A 26,019-nucleotide genomic window follows, 5' to 3' on the forward strand; every position below is an offset into this window, starting at 1 on the left:
CCTCCTCCAGGAGAGAGGACCAATGTCTCCTTCAAGTGCAGCTTTCTACCCTCACTTGGAGGACTTCAAACAGGACCTAGTCCACGGCTACTGTTAGAACTACATTTCCCACCACTCTGCCCATTGTTGACTCCAGACGCACCGGCCTCTTTACGGGTCTTTACCACTTCCATTGACATTTTCCAGGAGTGAAAGAATTTCTCCCAGGTATTTCCATGGTGTGTCCTCAACTTTATTCAACTCTGCTCCAGCATCACCTCCTAAGAGAGGTTGTCTTTGAGCATTCTAACCAAAGAAATTTCTCCTTTTCATTTTCTAAACAGAATTACCTTGCTCTCTGGCCCCTCTATCTTTTTCCTCTTTGTAGTACTGATATAACATTATGTGATTAGTAATGTTATCTGTCTTCCCTTCCAGAATGTAAGCTCTCTGAGGATGGGTCTGAGTTTTGTTTACTGCTGTGCATATTTGTGAATGAATGAATGACACCTGAAATTATATGGTTGGTTGAAGACGTCTATCTTCCCCGCACTTGACAAACATCGGTCATAACCTATTCCTCCTAGTCTACTCAGTGCCCCTTCCTGGCACAAAATAACTTAATATTCCTTGTACAACTGAATGATGTCAAGTATAAATTACCTGTAACAATGGTTCTCAACAAAGGGACTCTGAATCCATGTAAAGATGGATGAAGAATACATAAACTGAAGAATGCAAGTAAATATTTCCACAATTCCTTTACTGAAACTCTTGGCACCAGATGTGTTTCAAATTCAGAATGCTTCCCTACTTAATTAACACCCTTAGTAGGGTCTGGTGGAGAAGGCAATGGCACCCCACTCCAGTACTCTTGCCTGGAAAATCCCATGGATGGAGGAGCCTGGAAGGCTGCAGTCCATGAGGTCGCTAGGAGTCGGACTTGACTGAGCGACTTCACTTTCACTTTTCACTTTTATGCATTGGAGAAGGAAATGGCAACCCACTCCAGTGTTCTTGCCTGGAGAATCCCAGGGATGGGGGAGCCTGGTGGGCTGCCGTCTCTGGGGTCGCACAGAGTTGGACACGACTGAAGCGACTTAGCAGCAGCAGTAGCAGCAGTAGGGTCTGGGGCAGTACCTTGTAATCAAACACGTTAATTTCTTTGCAACGTGTAGAGACCTCCGAAGTGTCATAAATAATGCTCAAGTCAACTTTTTCTGTGAAATGAATTATCAAGATAAATTTTAAGAGTTTGGGATTTCAGAATTGTAGATGTGGGCTGTAGATGTAGACTAGCATATTGAGATCTGTGTAGTATTTTCATGCTAAAATGGGTTCCCCACATTCCATTTTAGAAATCACCGATTTAACCTGTTCATTTAAAAAAACATCTATTTTTTTTTCCAGCATAGCTAGCATTAATGAAGTATATACTGTGTATCAACCTCTGTGCTAAGCTTTTTAAGTATACAGGTAAAAACTACTATTTGCCTCATTTTATAAGTGAGAAAGAGCTTCCCAAGTGGCACTAGTGGTAAAGAACCTGCCTGCTAATGCAGGACACATAAGAGATGTGGGTTCGATCCATGAGTTGGGAAGATCTTGTGGAGGAGGGCATGGCAACCCACTTCAGTATTCTTGCCTGGAGAATCCCATAGACAGAGGAGCCTGGTGGGTTATGGTCCATAGGGTCACAAAGAGTCAGACACGACTGAAGCGACTTAGCACCCATATGCACACATATGAATGAGAAAAATGGGTTTAAAGACAGGGTTAACTACTTGCCCACACAGCTCATCAGTGGATAGGCTGGATTCAAACAGAAGCTGTCTCACAACCAGATGTCCTGCTGTGGATCTTCTGGTCACCCTGACTTCATGGAGTTCAAGATAAGCATTCTTCAGTTCAGTTCAGTTCAGTCGCTCAGTCATGTCCGACTCTTTGGGACCCCATAAATCGCAGCACACCAGGCCTCCCTGTCCATCACCAACTCCTGGAGTTCACTCAGACTCACGTCCATCGAGTCGGTGATGCCACCTAGCCATCTCATCCTCTGTCGTCCCCTTCTCCTCCTGCCACCAATCCCTCCCAGCATCAGGGTCTTTTCCAATGAGTCAACTCTTCACATGAGGTGGCCAAAGCACTGGAGTTTCAGCTTCAGCATTCTTAGTCTTGCCAAATTTCTTCATGATGTTGAGCCAAAGTGTCTGTTATTCAAGTGAATGTAAAAAAATTCCTCTGGGTACTACTTCCTCATTGTTTAAAAAAAAAAAAAAGACTGGCTATAAGTAGCCAACATATAACTGATATTTGTATAATGGAGTAATTTATTTCCTTAGTTAAACCCATATTATATACATTTATAATGAGAGATCAAGCGATTCCAGATAATTTAAAAATTGTGTAGTTGCACTAACATGCCTTGATTTCTTTTGAAGAACCATGATCCAAGGGGTGTTATTCCCTGACGGATGAGAGTAGGAATGGCAGAAGAGAACAATCTGAAACAGGTACTCTCACAGGCGATATGTGGGTTTTCGCACTTACCTTTTTCAAAAACATCTTAGTTTCTGGAATTTTTTTCAGCCAGGTGGAAGTTGATCAAATGTTTTTGTGATGACCAAATTTTGAAACTCTTTCAGAATTATCAAATACAGTAGTGATCTTTTGGGAATAAGGAGTTAGTTGTGTAAGAACAATAAAGCTACATTAAAAAAATAAATCCTTGCATAGGGCTACACTACAGCTTTAAGTGAAGACAGAGGATTTTGGACCTTACCAAGCTTATGTGAAAGCTTCAAATTATGAAACGTAGAGTAGCTAAAGTATAACACATATTCCTTTTATGATACAAAAGCAGATAATATGGACATAAAGGTTAAGATATGAAAATGACATACACACTAAAACAAATCACAACAGAAACAGGCTTTATTTCAACCAGACAAGTGAACACTTTCATTAACATCAACTTCTTCAAGACTTGAAGACATGGAAATTAAAGATGGTGCCCAGAAGGCAAAGAAGGAAAGTCTCATCATGGAACAATGGTACTGCCCTTCAAAAATCCCTTTCGACAATATGCTCAATTCAAAAGATTAATTAGTTCTGAATCATTAGATCTCATGTTTCAATATTTGTACAAAGCTCTCATTTTCAAGTTACCCATCAGTCCCAATGATATCTTTCAAACAGAAAAAAAAATATAGATCAGTATCATAATTTTTTTTTTAAATTTTAGAAAGTGGGATTGAAATACAGTTTTCAGTCTAAAATATTTTAAATAAAAAAGTTTGTTATTATTTAAGATGCATTGTTACAAAGCTCCTAGGTACATACATGTACAAAACACAGATGTTACTACATGACACCTCAACCCATGACTTCTCCTAAACATCCCAGTGTGAACAGTTATCTACCGGGAGACTTTCCCTGTAAATTCCAGCATCTTGCACAGGATTCGCTGCCACTCACATGCTCTGCATGGATGAGGACATTTAATCAGAGAACATTTCAATGTAACATTATAACCTAACATAAAAGAAATTCAATGCAACACTTTATATTCATAAGGGTGATGACAAAATTGCATATATTAATCATTTTCAACTTTTGCCAGACTCACTAAATTCATGAACACTTCTTCAGAGTTTTCTCTTCAAGGGCACTTTTGAGAGCTTTAGGTCTCGTGCTTAACTTTGTATTGAGTTGGTCAGCACCTTGATTAATGTGAACAAGGACACTGAAGAACGAATGTGTTGCAGGGGTGGGGGAGGGGTCATCTGAGGATAGAAACGGGGAAGGATTCTCTTTTTCCATAAGACAGTCAAACAGAAAAAACAAGACCAAAAAAAGGGAAACAGACAAACAAACAAACAAAATAGTGTTCACAGTAAAACATGCCAGATTTGTAGTTTCATTTGAAACCAACAGCAAATCATGAAACGTCATGAAAAATATGTCAAGGTAAAATCTTCTAGAGTCATTACTAAATGAAATTAAAAATTATCACACTGATCAGTAAACCCCAGAAGAAAAATAACCAGCACTTACATTTCAGGTCCTTCTTTAAACATCATTCAGTTTTTCAGAGTCAATGCATAAAATTGGTAGGTTTGGCCACGTTGCACAAATGTTTTTCTTTTTTTAAAAATACAGTATACAGAAAAAACTCTTGTATTCCCCATTTTGAATCATAAGCTCAAAACCCAAGAGTAAAAGATCAGCAAGAAGGATTTTAAATTATGTACAAATCCAGCAGGTTCATCTGCCATAATGGCTTGGCTTCCGTCCCGTGGCTCTCACCCTCTCCAGCAGCAGAGCTTGCGTCCCTGTCCTCACAGAGGGCTGCTCCATGTCTATGGCTCATCTCTACTGGTCATCAGGCATTTTGAACAGTTCCAACAGTGCCCCGACAGCTCCAAAGTAACCCTACAACAACAATGGGAAAACTTCTGTATGATTATCTCTGAACCTTGGCCCAATACCTGCTGTTTTTCATAATTTGAGGAATGCTGCCCACTAATGCTGTGTGTGCGTGCATGCTCAGTCACTCATTCATGTCTGGCTCTTTGAGACCCTATGGACCGTAGCCTGACAGGCTCCTCTGTCCATAGGATTCTCCAGGAAAAAACACTGGAGTGGGTTGCCATGCCCTCCTCCAGGGCACCTTCCTGACCCAGGGGCTGAACCCGCGACTCTTTGTCTCCTGCATTGGCAGGCGGGTTCTTTACCACTAGCACCACCTGGGAAGCTGTAGATAATGAGAAATTTAAAACCTGAACTCTGGTATGAAACATGATAGAATAATAATAATAAAAAATGCACTGTGTATCTATTTGCTTATAAACATTAATTAACAGATGTAAAGTGCTTAGAAAAATCTCTGGCACCACAGTATACACTACTACCTTGCTGTTGAGTATTTTTAGGATTTTTCGGATTATAATTATTTCATTTTAATCCGTGTTATGGCAAAATTCACATTATTACCTCCATTCCACAGATAAGAAATGGAAGGTAATAAAGTAAATTACCCTTTCAGGGTCACATGCCTTGTCCTGGGCTCAATCCCCAAATCTATCTGACTCCAAAGTTGTAATGTCTCACAGGAAGGAACTCTAAGCTTCTCTCATCTGTAAAAATGACAGAACCTGAAAAACAGAAATATTTAGAGAAGTTGGTTTCCAAAAGGCAGGAGACACCTCTTCTCTGCTTTTGCCTAGCTCAGTGGTTACTTCCTGCAGAAATGGGTGGCAGATGTCAGAACACTACACGGCAGGGATCTCTGTCTCCACTGCCAACTGCTAACATTTATTGAGGGCTTGCTATAAGCTAGAAATTGTTCTAAGAACGCTATATGAATTTCTTCACTTAATTCTCACAATAACTTTATGAGACAAATACTATTATCACTTCATTTTACAAAAGCTAAAAGAGAATGGAGAAGTCATTGACTAAGGTCTCCAAGTCAGTGGGAGCCTGTGTTCTCAACTGCTTCACTAGACTATTTCTTTTAGTTCCAAGATACATGCGTGTGCATGCTCAGGCAGGTGTGACTCTTTGCAACCCTATGGACTGTAGCCCACCAGGCTTCTCTTTCAAGAATACTGAAGTGGGTTGCCATTTCCTGCTTCAGGGAATCTTCCCGACCCAAGGATCAAACCAGCATCTCCTGTGTCTCTTGCATTGGTAGGCAGATTCTTTTACAACCGAGCCACCTGGGGAGTCCACTTCTCTTAGGAGATGCTCACTCATATAACTGAAATGAATGAGACTGAGTGAGGACTCCAGGCAGGGCAGGAAAGCCACCTTACCAGCCCTCCCAAAAGTTCTCTCTCCATACCTTCCTCCAGAAAGACCTGCCTAACTGAGAATGAACCCAAGGAGGTAGAGAATTTTCTGAGAAGTACCTACAAGGAGATACAAAAACGCTCTATTTTCATTGGCCATAGAGACTGAGTTTAACACTTAGTAACAAACCATAGCTATCATCCAGAGGCCTAAGACTGTATGAAGGATATGCCTTTATACCCGGAGAAGTGGGTTCCCCAAAACATTGAGTTTTGCTCCCTATCTTACCATCAACTAACTACCCGTGTGCTCCGTAGATGGCTTTTAATCCCTGATGACTTCCAGAGTTTGTTTTCTATTTTAGTCCAAGAGGATCATAACTTAGGGTTGCCAGATAAAACAGATAAATGCTAGATAAAATAAGTGTGTCCTATTTGATTGCTAAATATAGTAACACTAGGGTTTCCCCAGTGGCTCAGTGGTAAAGAATCCACCTGCAATGCAGGAGCCGCAGAAGATGCAGGTTCAATCCCTGGGTCAGGAAGATTCCCCTGGAGGAGGGCACGGCAACCCACTCCAGGATTCTTGCCTGGAGAATCCCATGAACAGAGGAGCCTGGTGCGCTACAGTCCACAGGGTCGCAAAGAGTTGGATACAACTGAAGCGACTTAGCACAGATATCCAGAGGAGTGTTTTTCTTTTTCATTTTATTTTTTTAAACAAAACTTTACAAGGAAAATCGATTAACTAAGTAGATAGAAAGGGAGATGCTCTGGTTGGGGGAAGGAAAGTGAAAATTCTGAGGCCCCATCCTCCCCACAAAAAAAGTTAATATCATTTCTTAGCCTGCGTAAAAACATGAAAACAAAAACTTTCTTTAGTACTAATGTCTATCATTGGCCTTTAACTCTTTTGTATTTAACTTCCTATTGTTTTATATGCTTTAATAGAACATAGGTTTGCTGCTGCTGCTGCTAAGTTGCTTCAGTCATGTCGGACTCTGTGTGACCCCGTAGACAGCAGCCCACCAGGCTCCGCTGTCCCTGGGATTCTCTAGGCAAGAACACTGCAGTGGGTTGCCATTTCCTTCTCCAATGCATGAAAGTGAAAAGTGAAAGTGAAGTCGCTCAGTCGTGTCTGACTCTCAGCGACCCCATGGACTGCAGCCCACCAGGCTCCTCCATCCATGTGATTTTCCAGGCAAGAGTACTGGAGTAGGGTGCCATTGCTTTCTTCGAGAACATAGGTTTAGAGAGCCCTAAATAACTTAGAAATGCATCAGCAACTTTTCAAGTAAATAATTCAGTTTGGAAATGAGAAAAATGCCACAGTATTCATTACAATGGAAATTTATGATACTGCCTGTTCTTCCTGCTGCATTATATCCAAGGCACTGGGTACCTGCTATGATAAATAGCTGCCTTCTTAAAAAAAAAAAAAAAAAAGAGCTGCTTTCTACAGTATTGATTTTATTTTCTTCCATTTTAAAATTAATTAATTTATTTTTGGCTGTGCTGGGTCTTTGTTGCTGTGTGGGCTCCTCTCGTGGTGAGCCGGGGCTGCTCTCTAGTTGCAGTGCTCAGGCTTCTCGTAGCAGTGGCTTCTCTTGTTGAGGAGCGTGGGCAAACAAGTTCCAGTAGTTGTGGCACATGGGCTCAGTAGTTGTGGCACATGGGCTCAAGAGTTGTAGCCTGTGGGCCCGAGAGCGCTGGCTCAGTGTTTACTCCACGGCATGTGGGGTCTTCCCAGAACAGGGATTGAACCTGTGTCTCCTGCACTGGTAGGCGAATTCTTCACCACTGAGCCACCAGGGAAACCCTATAGTATTGATTTTAAAGGAGGATAGAGGAGGTGGGAAGAAAAGAGGGTCCCCCTACTCACTCTTAGAAACCTCCAATTTAGAAACTGGATATAAGGGACTCTGAATTAATCAGAGCTCTCTACTTCTGTAAACAGGCTGCCTAATGTCTAGCACACTAGCCTCTCAAGGCCACCAGGTTACTAAGAGTAGCCTGAACACTTCTGTTCTCACTGACTGAGTTGTTTATTTGCCAAGGGTCAGTTGTGTTTATCCTCAAATTTGTTTAGGACAATTTCATTATTAATGTAATAATCTAATGTAAGTATATACCACCAAAACCAATAAAAAGAGTACAAGATGGTATGGTCACCTCTATGAAAATCCAGTTATTTTCTTAAAAAAGATGAAAAAGCTAGTTAATAATAGTGAAAGTTGCTAGGAGAGTAAATGTTCAAAGTTCTCATTACAAGGAAAAAAAATCTTTGTAATAATGTGTGGTGGTGGATGATAACTAAACTTATGCTATTAATAATAACCATTTTATAATACATACATATATTGAATCATTATTGTCTACCTTAAACTTATACAGTGTTATGTGCTAACTCTATCTCAAAATTGAAAAAAAAAAAAAAAGCTACAAAGATTGAAAAAGGTAGTCACAACCGTTGCTCTCTAGGTAGATTCTACGTATGAAAGATTGGGATAATTTAGAATGATTTTGCAATCAAATTACTTCATAAGGATCTTTAATTTCTTGATCTACTTTAAAGAAACAAACCAAAAATCAAAAAATGTACATAATACTGTGGATTATAAAAAAGAGACAATTACAAAGCTCCCATCAGCAGAACCCATGCTCAAAATTAGGTCTTGGACCTGCCTCAAAAAATTGGTGAGCAAATGAAAATTTACACATTTTATATTAAAATAGAATGTTGAAAGTAGGGAGGTATTTTCCTAGGATCACTCATTTTTTAACTTAAAAAAAAATTAACCATCTACTAGTCTTGATTGTCGGAGAAGGCAATGGAACCCCACTCCAGTACTCTTGCCTGGAAAATCCCATGGACGGAGGAGCCTGGTGGGCTGCAGTCCATGGGGTCGCTAGGGGTCGGACACGACTGAGCAACTTCACTTTCACTTTTCACTTTCATGCACTGGAGAAGGAAATGGAAACCCACTCCAGTGTTCTTGCCTGGAGAATCCCAGGGACAGAGGAGCCTGGTGGGCTGCCGTCTTGGGGTCGCACAGAGTCGGACACAACTGAAGCGACTTAGCAGCAGCAGTCTTGATTGTTGGATAAGAGAGCTTCCATTTTATATACTGTTCTTCCTTATCTTTTGCATAAATACAAACTAAGGAACCCACTCACATGTTAGACAACCCAAAAATGTCCACAGAGGACAATTAAGTCCTTGTGAACTCAACTTACCTCATGTTCCAAAAACAGAGCTTTTAGCTGTCCTTTGGACCAAAAATCCATGGCGTATGCTAGCAGCTTCATGGAGACCATATTGATTCTGAGAAAATTCCCAACGAACACAACTCTATCAATATTCTGGGAAAAGAAAAAACGAAAGAGAAACAGTGAACCATGGCATAAAAATAGCATTTAACAGATCCAATGCTTTGTATATCACTGTGCTCCAGGACTTTGCAGAGTGAATTTGTTGTTGTTGTTAAGCAGAATTATTTCAGGATTTCCAAGGTGAAGCCAAATCAACCTCATAGTTCATTCCACAGTTTGCATGGGTGAGGCAGAGACTGATATTGGGCTTGTTTACAGGTATTATGTTAGGTTGCCCTGGGTCTAATATAAAATTCACCTCCCAACATTTCATATACGGAATTAAAACTGGAATTCAAGCTCATCGAAATTGCTTGTGCTTTCCTTCAATCCCCCAAACTTCCAACTCTAAAATATTATCAACTTATAAATTATTTTTTTTATAAATTTTATCTATTTTTTAAAAAAGTTTTTGGTGCTGTGATGGCAGCACCAAATCCCAACCACTAGGCTATCAGAGAACTCCCAACCAACTCATAAATTAAATGGTTATGGTATAAGTTATTCATCTAACAAGTCTGGTCAGGTTGCTCTGTTGCAAACACTGGGAATACAAAAAAGAAATGGTACCCAGTTTCGCCCTTTAGGATATATGATGAAATATCCTGTTTGATCAATATGTGGGTTACAATAAGATAATGAAAATCACATTTATATTTTTGTTGTCATGGATACAGATTTGTATTCTGAACACACACCTCACACTGAACTCAGCCTGTCTGCCACACAGACGCTGCTCACCATCACTCACTCAGAGAGTCGGTTGCTATGGTCACTCACATAAAAGGGAACAGAGTCTTGGGATCTGGCATTAATTTCTGTTCAATCTATCAAGAGCAATCAGAGTGTGGGAACATCACTTTCTAACTGTCTCAGATTTCAACAATACATGTTAACAAATCTATTAACCACAGTGAAAATTTTCCCTGGGTAGAGGTGTGGGAGGTAACTTTAATGTTTCCACAAAGAAGAGCTGTAGCCACAAACTGCCCAGGTAGGACTTGCTCAAACTTTCGGTCCTGCTTTGCTCTGGCAGGAAGCCAGAAGAAAGGGAAATGGCATTAGAATGGGATAGATACTCCTATTTCAAATAAATTCCAGGTGCGTCAAAGATATAAACGTTAAAAAAAAAAAAGAGACAAAGAAAACACGGAAGAATTCTTTTTAAAAATGTTGAAGTAGAAAAGGTGTAACACTCAGACTCCATTAAAGAAAAGTCTGACATATTTAATTCAAAAATCAAATATTTATTCAGCATGTTTACCCTATAATGCAGATAATACAGAGTCAAAACAAAACAGAAAAACTAAAACCAGTGCTACCTCTAGTGAGGTTAAAATTGAGGGATGGGATGGCAGTGGTGACTCATTTCCATGTATACTCTACTTGTGGTGTCTTCAGAGCTCTGTATTATGTGTTTGTACTCTCTATTCCAAAAAAAAAAAAAAAAAAAAGAATACAAACTTTAAAAGTTGGTAGAGAACTATTTGATAGCATTCCAGTAATCACAGAAAAATATTTTAGAGTCAGTAAATGTGGTGCCCCTCCGTGAAATGGCTGGAATCAAAGATCCTCCAGTCAGTGACTCCAGGGAGCAAAGCAATGGCTGGCAGGACGCTGGCCAACAGAAGCCTGGCCCCAAGCGATCCGTGAGTCCTCTTATTCATTCAACACCACAGAAACATTCAAAAGAGTTACTCCAACTGTTAATAGGATGTACCATGGCTACACTACAATCCAACAATAAATGGTATTAACACTGAAATAAAAGTAAAAAATAAAAGCAGTTACTCTACTCGTAAAGTGATTATGATACCTGTAAAAAGATCTGCTGGCTCACGGCAGCTCTCCGGAAAGTAGGGGAAATGGCACCTATTGCTCTATTGGATGGAAGACATTCCACCCAAGTGACCTTTGAGAGTTTATGGGCACAGCCAACTATACACATACTAGTCCTAGGGCTTGTTTGGCTACTTGGGAAAACTTTCCTCAAAGGTTAATGTCAAAAAGTAAATTCTCTGTTAAAGTGAATCCCATGACCACAGTGGACTTTGAAAAGGCATGTCTCTGGAATACATACTTTCATCTGAATACCACCCTCATTTAAACTCCAACTGAAATGGGGGCTTACAAAAAGCATGACACTGATCCATAGGCCAGTGACAAATTCTGTTCAATGCTGTAAAAGGAGTGTGTCTCTTTCGTAACCCTAGAGTTCAAAGGCAGGGCTGTCACCCACCTGTCATACAGGCTGCCTCCTACCCTGTGTAATATTCCACTGTTCAACTAGAAGGGGGCTGGAGAGGGTTTCTGCAGTTACCTGTATTGTTCCAATTCTTGATCTGAGTGGTGGCTATACAGGTGCGTGTGTGCACACATGCACATGTATCTGACAATCTGTCGGCTGTACCCTTGTGATTCGAGCCCTCTTCTGTATATATGTCAGATTTCTATGAAAACTCATATTTTAAAAACTCTTACTGATGCTCCAGTGCTAAGTCGCTTTAGTCGTATCTGACTCTTTGTGACCTCATGGACGGCAGCCCACCAGGCTCTTCTGTCCGTGGGATTCTCCAGGCAAGAATATTGGCAAGCAGGGTCTTTACCACTAGCGCCACCTGGGAAGCCCCACTACTGATGCTACAGTGATTCTTTAATACTTTTGCTATTACTTATTCCACATCCTAATGCCTCTTTCTTGTCTTCCTAATACAACTCGGTGAGAACTATTCTACTTGACACATCTTGTATTTCAGAAAAGGGTTCTGTTCTTCTCAAAGCAATTTTGCAATGTTTTAAAACACGTTACCAAAGCTTTGTCAGTCACCAACTCTGCCCTTTCTTGTGCCTGGGGCTCTGGCTGGCCTCAGCTGTAGCAAGCTCTCTGTGCTTTGATAGCCCTGTACAATGCTGCTTGAACTCCATGCCACAAGGCAACACTGTAAAGAAGCTGAAAGCAGAGAGAATATCGAAAATTGCAAGTAGAATGTTTTACCTGCAACTGTTTACAAGGATGCATGAGCTTTCCCTCACCGTTCAATAGGTGTGTGTCCACAAGGTTGGAGAGGTTATAGTATGGACTGTCATTTTTACTGTTTCCCCAGTTAGATGGTTTTATTTGTCATCACCCAGTGTCTCCTTAAAACACATACTCCTCTCCCTCCCCCAACAAACATCCCTCATGTTCTGCAAGGTATGATTATGAGAAACAGCAGGTTTTCCAAGGATCTGTAGTGTTGTGAGGGTCCCCAGTTACTGCGCTGCCAAAAATGGTGTTTCCGAATGACAGATGGCTGTTCCCGGGTGAAGGCCTTACCTCATTCAGCGCACACATCCGAGCAATGGAGCCAATGTTGTTGGTGATGGTGACGAGCGTGGCTCGGGCGAGGTCTTCCTTGCTGATGGAGTCTCGCTTTTCCTTACTCATCATGTTGCCAAAGCTATGTTGGAAATATTAGCGAGTGTTCAAAATCATCCTCAGGCAGGCCCCATGCTTCCACCAAAGTACAGTGGAGAGTTTTATGAATAACTCTGATCAAGCTCAAATGACCTGATTTAGCTACCATGGATTACAAGCTGACAGGATTACCATATGGATGATTGGCCGCCCTTTTCTTAATAGGGACAAAGTAGCATGGCTATTAATGGGGGGAAAAATTTTTTTTTTAATGCCTCTAGATATCTGGACAAGAATGGAACAGGGGAAACTGTTGCAGTTTTCCAGAACCTTCTTTCAACGCTGCCTTATTTTAAGCACAGGTATCCAAAGCTAAACATCTCAGTGCTTCACCAAGGGCAGGAGATCAAGTCTGAGCTCCAATACCATAGATCCTTGCACCAGGCTGGTGGGTTGACATTAAAAAAAAAACAAAAAACTAAATGAACAGCCAGGGTGGAGAGACTGCCTTGTGTTTAATCGCTACTGCTCCTAGCTACTTAGTCTCTACCTTGATGCTACCGCAGATCCTTGAAGGCCAAATCGTTCATAGTCTCCTCCGTAAATGTCCTTCACCAGCTTATCAACATTGGTGCTGTCGCCTTTGGCTGCCATTTCCAGAGCTTCTTCAAAGGTCTCACAACCAGTCAGCAAGCAACAAAGGCCTAGGAATGTTCCACCTCCAAGACTGAAGGAACAATAAGGTTTATTTTTTAAGTTTTACTGGAAGACTTTGCCCATCCAAGTCCCCAACTACATCAAGACCACTAATACGGGTGAATCAAAACAGAAAAAAAACTAAGGGGGCACTTGAATTAAAGTGCTGGGTGAAAAAGAGCTTCAGGGTAGATCGGATTGGAAAAAAAAAAAAAAAAAAGAGGGCAGAGACTAAAAGAAACATCAAGGAAAACTTGCCCTGAATTTTAAGAACAAAACCCAGAGAAAGACTCTCACTGATTTCCGTTGTGAGACCTTCAACCAGCCGCTGACCTAAGTGCTTCATGCAATCGTCCCGCCTAGAAACGGGGGCCAAATCATGAGCTAGCTCCCTTAATTTGGGTGGTGTGGAAGCAGCAAATAACCAGAGAAATGACTGCTATTAAAAACAAACAAACAAACAAACATATGTAGCTAAATGCAAATACTTAGAAACTGTGTATACATGAAGCACAGTTCATATCTAGAGAGACAGACTCTATGACGACGAGACTGAACTGGGACTCTGCCAGGAATAGCCAGTCCCAAAGCTGTATCTTTCCTCCGACCTTGCTTCTCCTGCAGAAGTAATGTCACTGAAGATTCTCAGAAATTTCAAAAAGGAAACAATTGATGGATCTCACATTTGATTTTTTTTCTAGTAAACTTTGGAAAAGATTATTAGTATTTTACTTACCATGCGATAGTCAAAAAATAGCAACAGAGATCTTAAAATGGTTTCAGTGCTTGAACCATGTTTTAAAAGCTTTCAGTTTTTTTGTGGGGGTGGGGGGGTGGTGCTGCAGGGAATTCCTCTACGATAGTCTTTTGAGACAAAATTCGAAACCAATCATGATAGTTGAGAGGGAACTCAATTGTATATTAATGTCAAAGTTATTTGAGGGGAAGAAAAGCAGATTCAGAATAAAACTGTCAGCAGTGAGCGCCTGGCAGAGAAGAGCACTGATATGGCCATGAATGGGCCTTACTTTCTGTTTGCCACTCAGAAGAGTAAATGCACATCAGTTCTGAAATTCCAAGAACTGCCGGCCCTGGGGATTCCATATGTGTTTGGATACTGGCTTTTAAGAGGAAATTCAAATTGAGATTGAGGTTATTTTCAAAACTTAAATCTAAAAAAAAAAAAAAGAAAATTTAGGGTAAACTATATTTATTGTCAAAAAGTTGTTACCAAAAAGGTACCAGATTATAGACACACAGTTCTTTAGGATTTACATCTAAGGTGTAACTGTAATATTTCTTAAATAGTGATTCTTACGAAAATGCATACTTGATTGAAATGATGTGTCTTCGTAGCAAATTAGGTAGTTAGGCACCAGGCATAGCCATGCAAACTAGGTGCAGTCCCGTGAGGACAAAAAGAGCTCCACGGGCATTACACTCTTGACAACTCAGTCACAGCAGAAATTCTGGATTTCCTCTAAGAAAGTTTGTGTTTATTTACATTTAACATGGTGCATCATGAGATGTTGTTAGTTTTTAGTCTGCCCCACATAGCTAGCATGGTTTAATGGGAACACTTTTTGGCTTGTGTGATGTGAATTTGTCTTGTTTTCTGTGTGTGTGTGTGTGTGTGTGTGTGTATGTGTATAAAAAGCTTAACTCCCATTTCTAGTTTCTACTTTTCATCCACACTAATATCCTGTCTTTGAAATCACGTATTTGTATTCCTCAAGGTGTTCAGCAACTGACTCCAAACATACAAGCACTTAAAGGCACTGGCTGACTTAGAAAGAAGGCAACTCATCATCTGATGTGTTGGTATGAGTGAAAAGGGACGAGGGCTTTGTATGAGTGGAAAATGACAGGTGACTGACAAAGAATCGGTGCTGAATGGGGAAAGCAAGCATGCACTGGCACAGCTGGGACACTGCAGGTTGGATGAAAGAACATACAGTTGCAGAAGAGCACTTTATTAACATCCTCAACCTGCCCCCCGTTATCCAGTCTAGTGATTCTCTCGCTCATCATCAGATGCATGTTTGTTTCAGCAGACACATAGTAAAACCCTCAGCAAATCAGAGACCAAAACATCATTGTTTTTTTTTAAAAAACCCAACAAACCTGTAGTGAGGAATTTCAGGAAGAAAGTAAAAGAATCCAATTACATGAATGCTCATGCCCTTAAAACAGATTCCAAAAGAATGAAATAAGCTGCACTGCTCATTTCATTGAAGCTTGGAAAGTCTTTACATTCCTCTTTTCATAGATTACACATTCTAACAATATAAGCTGTTAAGTTCTGCTTTTTTTTTTTTTCATTGACTGCTATAATATAATTGGAGTTGTGTCAACAGAAAGGAAATGTTGCTATGAATCTAGGATGCAGTAAAATTACATATAACACTGAAACAAATCATTTAAAATCATAAGTCTAAAAGAAAACTGATATCCTGTAATAATGTGGGTTCCTAAAAATAAAAATGCTTAATAGGAAAATAGGGTATAGGAGAATAACAAAAAACCTAGAGTTACAGCCATCCTACTAGGAGTAGCAAAACTTAAAGATCAAGCCATTTGCTTCAATCAGCGATTTCCAAAGTGTGTTCCACACACTGATGTTCACGGCTGACCAAAATATAGGCACACCTCATTTTCCTGTGCTTTACTTTATGGTACTTTACAGATACTGAATTTTGATAAATTGAAGGTTTGCGGCAATCCTGGATCCCCAAGCCTATCAGTGCCATTTTTCCAATGGCACCTGTTCACTTGTGTCTCTGTGTCACATTTTGGGTAATTCTCACAATATTTCAAGTTTTAACATTATGATTTTATGTGTTATAGTGATCTGTGATCTTTGGAGTTAAAGGATTATGACTTGCTGAAGGCTCAGATTATGGTTAGCATTTTTTAGGAATAAAATTTTTAAATCAAGGTATATATATGTATTTTTAAACATAATGTCATTGCGCAATTAACAGACTACAATATAGTATAAACACAACTTTTAAATGCACTGGGAAACCAAAAGACTTATGTGATCCGCTTTATTGTGATACTGGCTTTATCGCAGCAGTCCGGAACTGATCCTGCAATTTCTCTGAGGTATGCCTATAGTTTATAGATAAATGGTTTTCTAACTTGGATCAAAAACAAAACAAAAAAACTTTGGCAGAATAAATGGTTGGACAAGGAAGACCTGGGGTCCAGAGACTTGATATTTCGTTCCCTTCCCCAACCTGTGGCAGCCCTGGAAAGGGCTCTCTCATAACCTTCAGTCTCCTGCAATACCTTTCCAAAACTACTGGTTAAAGAGAGCTTGTCAGAAAGCTTGGACATCCAAACAGTATTCGCTGATTGCGAAGCACTGGTCATTAACCAGCATTTACCAGTCACTGGAATTTATAGGCATTACTGCACATATATCAGATACCAAGCAGCACAGTTTGGCTCATTATTCAAAGTCAACCAGATCCTTGGAACCTCCAAGGTTGAGAGCATGTACCTGTGATATAAATCATGACTTTGTTTAGTGTTAATCAACAAAACTATAAATATCTCTAATTGTGGACAATGGTTAGCTTGTTGTTACCTTGGGACTAGCTCTACCAATTCGATGGCTCCTTTTGGGAGGAAGTCTGTAGCTGAAGATTATACCTTTCCCAGAAGATCACTCTCTTCAGGTAAACCCAGTCTAGCCAAAATATTTACTTGTCTCTGATACTTCTGACAGTCCTAATGAGGCCGTGGGGCCGATTCTTCAGCTTAGTGCTGTATTCTTAGTAAGAAAGTGTGTTGTCTGCAGGCAATTTACACACACACAAGCAGGATCAGTCAGGATGTGTGTACCAGGGTTTCTTTATACCACTAACTGTTAACATTTGGGACTTGACACTTTTTTGCTGTAGGGAGCTATCGTAGGATATTTAGCAACACCCTTGGTCACTAGATGCCAGTATCGCTGAATCTCCAGTTGTGACAACCAAAAAACAATGCCTCCAAACACTGTCAAACGTCCCTCCCCTGAGGGGCTCAATCTTCCCTTCCCCAGTGGTGAACCACTGATTTATGCAGACCCATCAAAAGTCATGTTAATACAGGAGAAAATCTCCTGTTAATACAGGAGTGCTCGCCTCCTCATGCGTGAGTAGAATTACAGAATGTCGGTACTGGAGAGGCGGGTACAAATTAAGAAACAACTCACTTCATGGCACAAACAAGGATACTGAGGCTCAGAGGAGTTACATGGTATCTCTGTCTATCAAAAACAACACTTTCAATATCATGTCTCAAAGCACGTGTCACACAGCGCCAGTTCCTTAAATCATTCCTCCAAAAATGGGTTCTTGTGGTCCAATAAGTTAAAGAAACTTCATTCTAATCCTCTTACAAGTAAAGAAAACCCTTGTAATTTTGCTTACACTATGATCTCTCAAAGACTTCTGACCCTGTATCTTCGTTCCGTGTTGAATCCCTACTAACAGGAAGCTGAGCCCACATGCCCGTAGGGTGTGTGTACACAAAGAAACACTCCCTGCACCCCACTGCCGTCACAGGGCTGTTTGTCTATCCACTGCACTTCCAAATTCCCTGTGAGGTGTGCTGACTATTCCAGTTTGCAGCAGGAGCATTTATCTGAGGGTAAAAAGCACTGTAAACAGAGTCTGGCTCACTGATTGGAATGACATTATTTCAAGCAATTCTTTCTGTGCTGGGCAGCAAGGCAGTTCCAAAGGAAGGGTTTCTCTGCAGCCCTCTGACTATCACAAGCACCCTTCCACCTGGCTTCTGGGTTGTGTGACCCTTTTCCCGCACCTGACCAGTTTCCCACCACAGCAAGACCTGTGTTTTATTAACCTTTCTATCAATCACCCTGTATAACACATTCAATAAATCCTTTTTGGTTGGTTGAGGAGGTAAGATCTTTCTTTTAAAAATGTATTCAATATAAGTAACCTTTTCAGAAACTGGTCTTTAAGGAAGAGGCCTGGGTTTAATAAGCACAGAAAGGTTCTCCTAGTGGAAACTGCGTTTACCTGGTCCCTGTAACTCTTTTATAGTTGTCCTTGGAGTACACAGCTAGGATGCTGACACCTGAGCCCATGTTCACCAGCAACATAGGGTACGGGTTATCCAGGCAGTACGGCTTTTTCTGACACAATTCGGGATTGGTGGGATTTTCAAAGTAGTAACATTCCGGCTTGCCGTTGAAGCCAATGGAGTCGACGTAAAGCAGGCCCTGAATCAGACAGTCCAGTTCGTCCAGTTTGTGGAGCTGCAGGTCAGCAATCTGAAAGAAAACAAGCCCGTGGGAGGGAGACTGCCACCACCTCAGGGGATGTCCTGGGGGCTTTTCTTTGGTCTAAATGTGTCATGAACGTGAAAGGCATGGAACCATTCTTCTAGCACCGCATTGGGAAATCTTGTTGAGACTCAGTCATTCCAGTGGAAAACCAGCCCTTAGCATGTGGGGTGGGTTAAATGCTTGCCCCTGAAAGATATGCCCATATCTTAGTTTTCAGAACCTGTGACTGTAACCTTATTTGGAAACAAGGTCTTTCCATATGTAATTAATTAAGGATCCTGAGATGAAGAGAGCATCCTGGGTTATCTGGATAGCCCTAAGTCCATGGACAATTTCCTGATAAGACACAGGGAAGACTGGATGGACGCAGGGGAGAAGGCCACATGAAGACAGAAGGCAGAGACTGGAGGGCTGCACGACAGGCCAGGAATGCCAGCAGCCACCGGATGCCAGAAGAGGCAAAACATGGGTTCTGCCCGAGAGTCTCTGAAGGAAGTATGGTTCTAGCAACACCCTGATTTCATCTTTCTGGCCTCCAGAACTGTGACTGAACACATTTCTGTGGCTTTAAGCCGCTAGAAGGGTGGTAATTTGTTATAGCAGCCACAGGAAACTAACCCAGCGTACCATGGGGTGAAGAGAGTGAGAATGTTCTGGAAGCAGAAAGACTTCTACACTTCCTTGAAAAGATACAGTCTTGAGGGAGGCACGTGAGCCTGGGGGCTGGGGACAATCTCCTTTGAGCCCAAATAGCCCAGCTCTCCTTTTCCCAGGCACCAGGCTTTGGAGTTAGAGGGGCCTGACTTTGAATGCTAGCTCTAACACTTAGCTAATTGAGGGATGTGGGGCTAGTTCCTTAACTTCTCAAGCCTCAGTTTCCTCCTCTGTAAAATAGGGACGATACCCACAGCATAGTGTGAAGACTACATGATGATAATATATAAAATGCTGGGACTTCTCTGGTTGCCTAGTGGCTAACACTCTGCCCTCTCTGTGCAGGGGGGCCCGGGTTTGATCCCTGGTCAGGGAACTACATTCCAAATGCTGCAACTAAGAGTTCAAATGCCATAAATAAAGATCCCATGTTCTGCAACTAAGGCCCAGAGCAGCCAAACAAATAAATATCTTAAAAAATAAAATAAAACAAAATGCTTACACATGGCTTGGCAAGTATAGAGGACTCGAAAAATAGTGACTCTTTTACTAATAGCTTAAGCAATGGCACCCCACTCCAGTACTCTTGCCTGGAAAATCCCACGGATGGAGGAGCCTGGTAGGCTGCAGTCCATGGGGTCGCTAAGAGTCGGACACAACTGAGCGACTTTCCTTTCACTTTTCACTTTCATGCATTGGAGAAGGCAATGGCAACCCACTCCAGTGTTCTTGCCTGGAGAGTCCCAGGGACGGGGGAGCCTGGTGGGCTGCCGTCTATGGGGTGACACAGAGTTGGACACAACTGAAGTGACTTAGCAGTAGTAGCAGTAGGTAGTCCCAGAGTGTCCTTTCATGCTCCTGAGAAACAAAAACTCCTTTTCTCCTAGGTACTGGGGGGAAAAAGAAAAGGGGAATGAGTTAACTGAGGGCTAGCCTTAGCAGGCAATGGGTACTTTGCATCCTCAAAAGTTTATTAATGGTCCTCAAGAGTGATATTACTGCTGGTCCCCCAAAAAACGAAAACAATCTAATATTCACCAACATGAAACTGAGTCAACAATGGAAGATAATTTATAGGGTCTAATTTAAATTTTAAAAAATCTCTTTAAGAAAATAATAACTAGTATTTACTGTTTACTATATGCCCAACCCTTATACTAGATCATTTAGTTCTCACAAAAATCCTATGAAGAGGTACCATTATCCTAATGCTGTTTGAGGCTCATAGACCTGAAGTAACTTCCCCTAAGTGACACAACTGGCAAATGCCTTGCTGTTCTTCTGTCTTCATTCATAATGAGTCCTTCTTCTGGGATCTGGAAACCACCTACATGAGTACTATACTTAGATATATTGCCCCCAAAGCATCATCTTCATTATGAAAGTTAATAGCTAGAAGGAAATTTTGGACTTTTTGTCATCTCACTGTCCCAGTCAACAAAATCTACTGAAGCTTTATCTGCAGAGCAGAGTTAGAATAGGTTACTGGCAAGATGGTGGACTTTTTCTTGATATACAGGAAAAAGCATTCTAAATGACACATGATGATAAAGCAAATCTATCAAATGATCCTGAACATTTCATTTTCCACCAAGTGAAATTCTGGGTGAGATGCATACCATGTGTTCGGGGGTAATACTAGAGGTGTAAGACCATCTGGAGAGCTAAACGCTATAGTGATACACAGCTGGGTAAACCCTGTCTTCTCTTCCTCCTAGATTCCTCAGCTCTATCCATGTCTTCCATTGCACTCACAGCAAGGGTCACATTCTGGCTTGCTTTGTGGTTCACTGGGTGCCCCTGCACACCACGCTCAAAGGCCTGTCCATTAGAATGGCTTAATAAACATTTCTTAAACAGAACAGGGAAAGTCGTCCCCTCTTAAATCACCCCACACTGAAAAGTAGTGATTTCATCAGCCAGTCTTGGGGTCATAGGTTAATCTGCTTAAAAATTAATCAGAGGTCCATCAACAATATTGAAACCCATGCCCAGAACTAACATCACAAACGTGAACAAAGTGTGTCCAGGAGACGTCCTGAAACTGCTCAGGAGAAAGAAAAACCTGTCAAGGCATATAAAGCATGCAACTTTGCTCTGAAAGGAAAGATCTCAACTTTTCCCTCAAAATCACTTTCAAATAATGTGCTAGCTGCAAACAGACATCTCTTCTATAGCATTTTACTGAGGGATGGGTATTTGTTTTTATTTTTTAATTGGAGTATAATTGCTTTACAGTGTTGTGTTGGTTTCTGCTGTACAACACGTGAATCAACTATATGTATACGTATATTCCCTTCCTCTTCAGCCTCCTTCCTCCACCCATCCCGCCCCTCTAGGTGAGCACAGAGCACTGAGCTGAGCTCCCCGGGCTGCGAAGCTGCCTCCCACTAGCTGGCTACTCTACATGTGGGTGTATTTATGTCAGTGCTACTCTCCCAATTGGTCCCACCCTCTCCTTCCTCTCCACAAGTCCATTCTCTACGTCCTCTTCTCTATTCCTGCCCTGCAAATAGGTTCATCAGTACGATGGATATTTCTGAAGCCTGAGGTCATGCACCCCACACTGAGAAACAGAAATATTAGTCACTTTCATTGAGACCTATGGAGACCTCCCTCAAAGGTCTTTCTCATCCGGGAAATAGGACAGGCTCCCAAGTGTAAGCCATGAGTCAAATCATTACTTGGACAGCATGTTCAGATCCCAGATACAGAGAAACGCTCTTTCTTGGGACTTAGTTTTCTTTATACTGGGGGTAAAGAAAAACAAATGCTGCAGGAGCCAGTAAAGGAGTAAAGTCCCTTGACTAAACGCTCAAGTAACAGAAGGATGGGGATTGTGGCACACAAGGCAATCCACATGTGTTTAAAATTCACTGCAGCCCACGTGATAGTGGGGGCTCACTGTTGCCAATGATCAGATTTCTCAAGAGTCAGAAATCTAGACTTTTACGTGAAACTTCCAATTTTTAAATGCTGGCAGCTAGTTTAAATTAAATATCTATATAGAAGGGCACCATAACAGCTGTGGGCTACATCTGACTTCCCACTAATAGGCAGTAAATTCCTATGAATTTTATATGTATTCTTAATGGTGATCTCTATAATGGGTCTTAGATGATGGTAGATCTGAAATATCAGATGCAGTGACTATGCAGATGAAGCTTCAGTTAATGTGAACATAACCTTGTCACCAAGGTGTGTTGGTAAATGTTTAACAATTACCTCTCTAGGAGCAAAAGCCCTGGTTTACAGCTTTTACCAATTTCAGTTGTATCATCACTCCCACCATGGCCAGCTTCAAGCTGCCAGCACAATGTCACTAAGCACCAAGTTGGGAAGACACAGTGGGTTCTCACGAGCCAACAGGAGCTGACTCCAGCGCACCACTGCGTGTAACTCTCCTTAGCACTTTCAGAAGATATGATTTGCAGGACTTCCCTGGCAGTCCAATAGTTAAACCCTTCGCTTCCACTGCAGTGGGCACCAGGCTCAATCCCTGATGGGGAACTATGATCCCACATGCTGCACAGTGCAGCCAAAAAGAAAAGACAGTATGAGTTCTGCCCGTTCTTAAATCATTAAGTTTAAACTATTCCCCAAACTTAAAAACAAGAAATCAAAATTAGCCCTAAAACTCAAACTCTGTAAATAACGGGGATAGAGGAAGAAATAAAGTAAAAAAAAAAACCACACACAAAAAAACCCCCATTTTTTTTCAAATTATTACTATGATAAACTAATTCTGTTTTGCCCATTCCCAAAGTCACCCAAGCAAGCATGGGTGCAGTGGGGATTCTCAAATTTTAGGCACCATCAGAACACCTGGAGGCTTTGTTAAATCAGATTGCTGGGCCCCCACTCCCAGAGTTTCTGATTGCCTGTCTAACAATATCCCAAGTGATCCAGATGCTGCTGGTCCTGCGACCACACAGACTTTGGAGCTGAAGAGCTGGTATGAATGCATGATCACAGAGTGACAACAGGCCTTCAATAAAATCACATACTGTCCCCAGTACCAGCTGCTCTAGTTAACTTTCAGGGCTCTTTTCAAGAACCGGATGAGATGGCTGTGTGAATGCCTTGGAAACATGAGCTACACATGAGTTATACAATTTATACAAGAGGTGAAATAATTCAATCTTCTTAAGCTGAAATACATTTGGAAACCCACTTCCAAACCGAAGGCTCTAATTTCTCAAAGGAATTCAGTGATTCCCTGTATGCTGAAATTAGAAAAAAAATATGGATTATAAACACAAGACATGTTGAGGATACAATTGGAAGAGGTTCTCCTTATGTGTTTCCCTCTGTCAAAAATAACTAACTAGCAAAAATTATTATATATAAGATAGGCTAAACAAGAAGGCCCTACTGTATAACACAGGGAACTGTTGTCAGTATCCTAAACATAATGGAAAAGAATATGAAAAAGAAGGTGTATATGTGTATCAATACAGAGAATCTTTCTGCTGTACAGCAGAAATTAACACACAATTGCAAATCAACTAGTGAAAGTCACTCAGTCATGTCTGACTCTTTGCGACCCCATGGACTATATACAGTCCATGGAATTCTCCAGGCCAGAATACTGGAGTGGATAGCCTTTCCCTTCTCCAGGGGATCTTCCCAACCCAGGGATCGAACCAGGGTCTCCTGTACTGCAGATGGATTCAATTAGATTCAACTAGGAAATCAACTAGACTTCAATACAATAAACTTTCAAAGTAACTAAATAAATAGCTGAATGAATAAATAAATAAATGCATTCATACATACATATGTATGTTCATAAATCTGAAAAAAACCATCCCAGGAGGTTTCATGCCTGCTCTCTATGGGAGTATGCTATTGACCTACCCCATTATATCACTCTCCTGCCCTTGAGAAATGAGTCACTAAATTGTTTGTATGATACACATTTGTATGATACCCCACACTGTCCAAGGTGCTTTTGCTGACATTGGCTCTATAAGTCATACTGGAAATGGCAGAAAAGGTTATCTTACTAAGCTCAAGAACAATCTGCATATAAAATGGTTGACTCTGAACTATAGATTACACTAGGGGCTCTTTGCTCCTTACACAGGAGAGCTGAGAGAGACCAGAAAGAGAGTTGAATTTCAAATATGTTTTGTGAGTGAGAAAAATAACAAAACCTGAGTAGGCAAACAGAAGGCAGCCCATATATTGATACTTTCTTTTATAGATGGCTAGACTGTTAGGCAAGTACTCCAGACTTGCTGCCTGCACCAATCTGTTTATTAGGCTCCAGCAGCCTGAAGGAACAGTTCAGTTCAGTTCAGTTGCTCAGTCGTGTCCAACTCTTTGTGACCCCATGAATCGCAGCATGCCAGACCTCCCTGTCCATCACCAACTCCCGGTGTCCACACAAACCCATGTCCATCAAGTTGACGATGCCATCCAACCACTTCATCCTGTGTTGTCCCCTTCTCCTCCTGCCCTCAATCTTTCCCAGCATCAGGGTCTTTTCAAATGAGTCAGCTCTTCACATCAGGTGGCCAAAGTGTTGGAGTTTCAGCTTCAACATCAGTCCTTCCAATGAACACCCAGGACTGATCTCCTTCAGGATGGACTGGTTGGATCTCCTTGCAGTTCAAGGGACTCTCAAGAGTCTTCTCCAACACCACAGTTCAAAAGCATCAATTCTTCAGGGCTCAGCCTTCTTTATAGTCCAACTCTCACATCCATACATGACTACTGGAAAAACCATAGCCTTGACTAGATGGACCTTTGTTGGCAAAGAAATGTCTCTGCTTTTTAATATGCTGTCTAGCTTGGTCATAACTTTTCTTCCAAGGAGTAAGCATCTTTTAATTTCATTGCTGCAATCGCCATCTGCAGTGATTTTGGAGCCCAAAAAAATAAAGTCAGCCACTGTTTCCCCCTCTATTTGCCATGAAGTGATGGGACCAGATGCCATCATCTTAGTTTTCTGAATGTTGAGCTTTAAGCCAACATTTTCACTCTCCTCTTTCACGTTCATCAAGAGGCTCTTTAGTTCTTCTTCGCTTTCTGCCATAAGGGTGGTGTCATCTGCGTATCTGAGGTTACTGATATTTCTCCTGGACAGAGGCTTCTTTTTTTTGGTTAAATAAGACATGACTTTTCTCAAGTCAGATCCTTGAGAAACACACTTGCTCATGACCAACAAAAATTGAGTAACTTTCTCCTGGGGCATTACCCCAGAGGAGGGATAGAGCCTTTGATAGAGGTTGCTTAAATGCTGTAGGTCACCTTGGTTCACTTCAGGCTCCCTAGAAGAGATGGACACAGGCAACCTTGAGGGACCTGGGGAGCTCACAGCACTAGCAGTGGGTCAGCATCTGCTGAATCAGAATTGAGCTAACACTCAGCTCTCACCTAAGGGGGCACTATGAATGCCTCTTTATGGCTCTTTAGCTTTAGTTTCCTTATCCTTGTAGCCACCTTCTGCTGCCTTCTGAAGATGATGAAACTGAGTCCCACAGGAGGGACATGATTTATCCAAAGGCACCCAGATAGTTAAATGCAGAAACAGAATTCAGGATCAGTGCTTTTTCATTTATGAATTTGCACTTAATGTTCATGCTCCTAGATCTCAACCTTCTCAGTTTCAAAACTCTTCAATTATTGGGCCCCAAAGAGGAGAGTGAAAAAGTTGGCTTAAAGGTCAACATTCAGAAAACTAAGATCATGGTATCCGGTCCCATCACTTAATGGCAAATAGATGGGGAAACAGTGGAAACAGTGGGTGACTTTATTTTTTGGGGCTCCAAAATCACTACAGATGGTGACTGCAGCCATGAAAATAAAAG

The 26,019-nt window shown here is 41.3% G+C and overlaps 1 protein-coding gene and 1 non-coding gene across 6 annotated transcripts in view; both read right to left on the reverse strand.

Annotated features, from left to right (window-relative positions):
• Positions 1-2,895: 2,895 nt before the first annotated feature.
• PANK1 (pantothenate kinase 1) overlaps positions 2,896-26,019 on the reverse strand; it is a 104,431-nt gene continuing 81,307 nt past the window's right edge. For 3 of the 5 annotated variants that reach the window (XM_005225413.4, XM_002698345.6, XM_005225412.4), the window contains 5 exons: positions 18,279-18,532; positions 13,094-13,270; positions 12,463-12,586; positions 9,012-9,137; positions 2,896-4,413 (listed from right to left, as the gene is read on the reverse strand). In XM_005225413.4, the coding sequence (XP_005225470.1) occupies positions 4,354-4,413; positions 9,012-9,137; positions 12,463-12,586; positions 13,094-13,270; positions 18,279-18,532 (741 nt within the window). In that variant the 3' untranslated portion in view covers positions 2,896-4,353. The remainder of the gene's footprint in view (positions 4,414-9,011; positions 9,138-12,462; positions 12,587-13,093; positions 13,271-18,278; positions 18,533-26,019) is intronic. The other 2 variants (XM_005225411.5, XM_024986071.2) reach the window with 1 other exon arrangement.
• MIR107 (microRNA mir-107) lies at positions 12,030-12,110 on the reverse strand. Its single transcript, NR_031010.1, has one exon. It is a non-coding gene; the product is annotated as a microRNA mir-107 (primary transcript).

This window comes from Bos taurus, chromosome 26 (genome assembly GCF_002263795.3).
Source record: "Bos taurus isolate L1 Dominette 01449 registration number 42190680 breed Hereford chromosome 26, ARS-UCD2.0, whole genome shotgun sequence".
NCBI classification, from domain to species: domain Eukaryota; kingdom Metazoa; phylum Chordata; class Mammalia; order Artiodactyla; family Bovidae; genus Bos; species Bos taurus.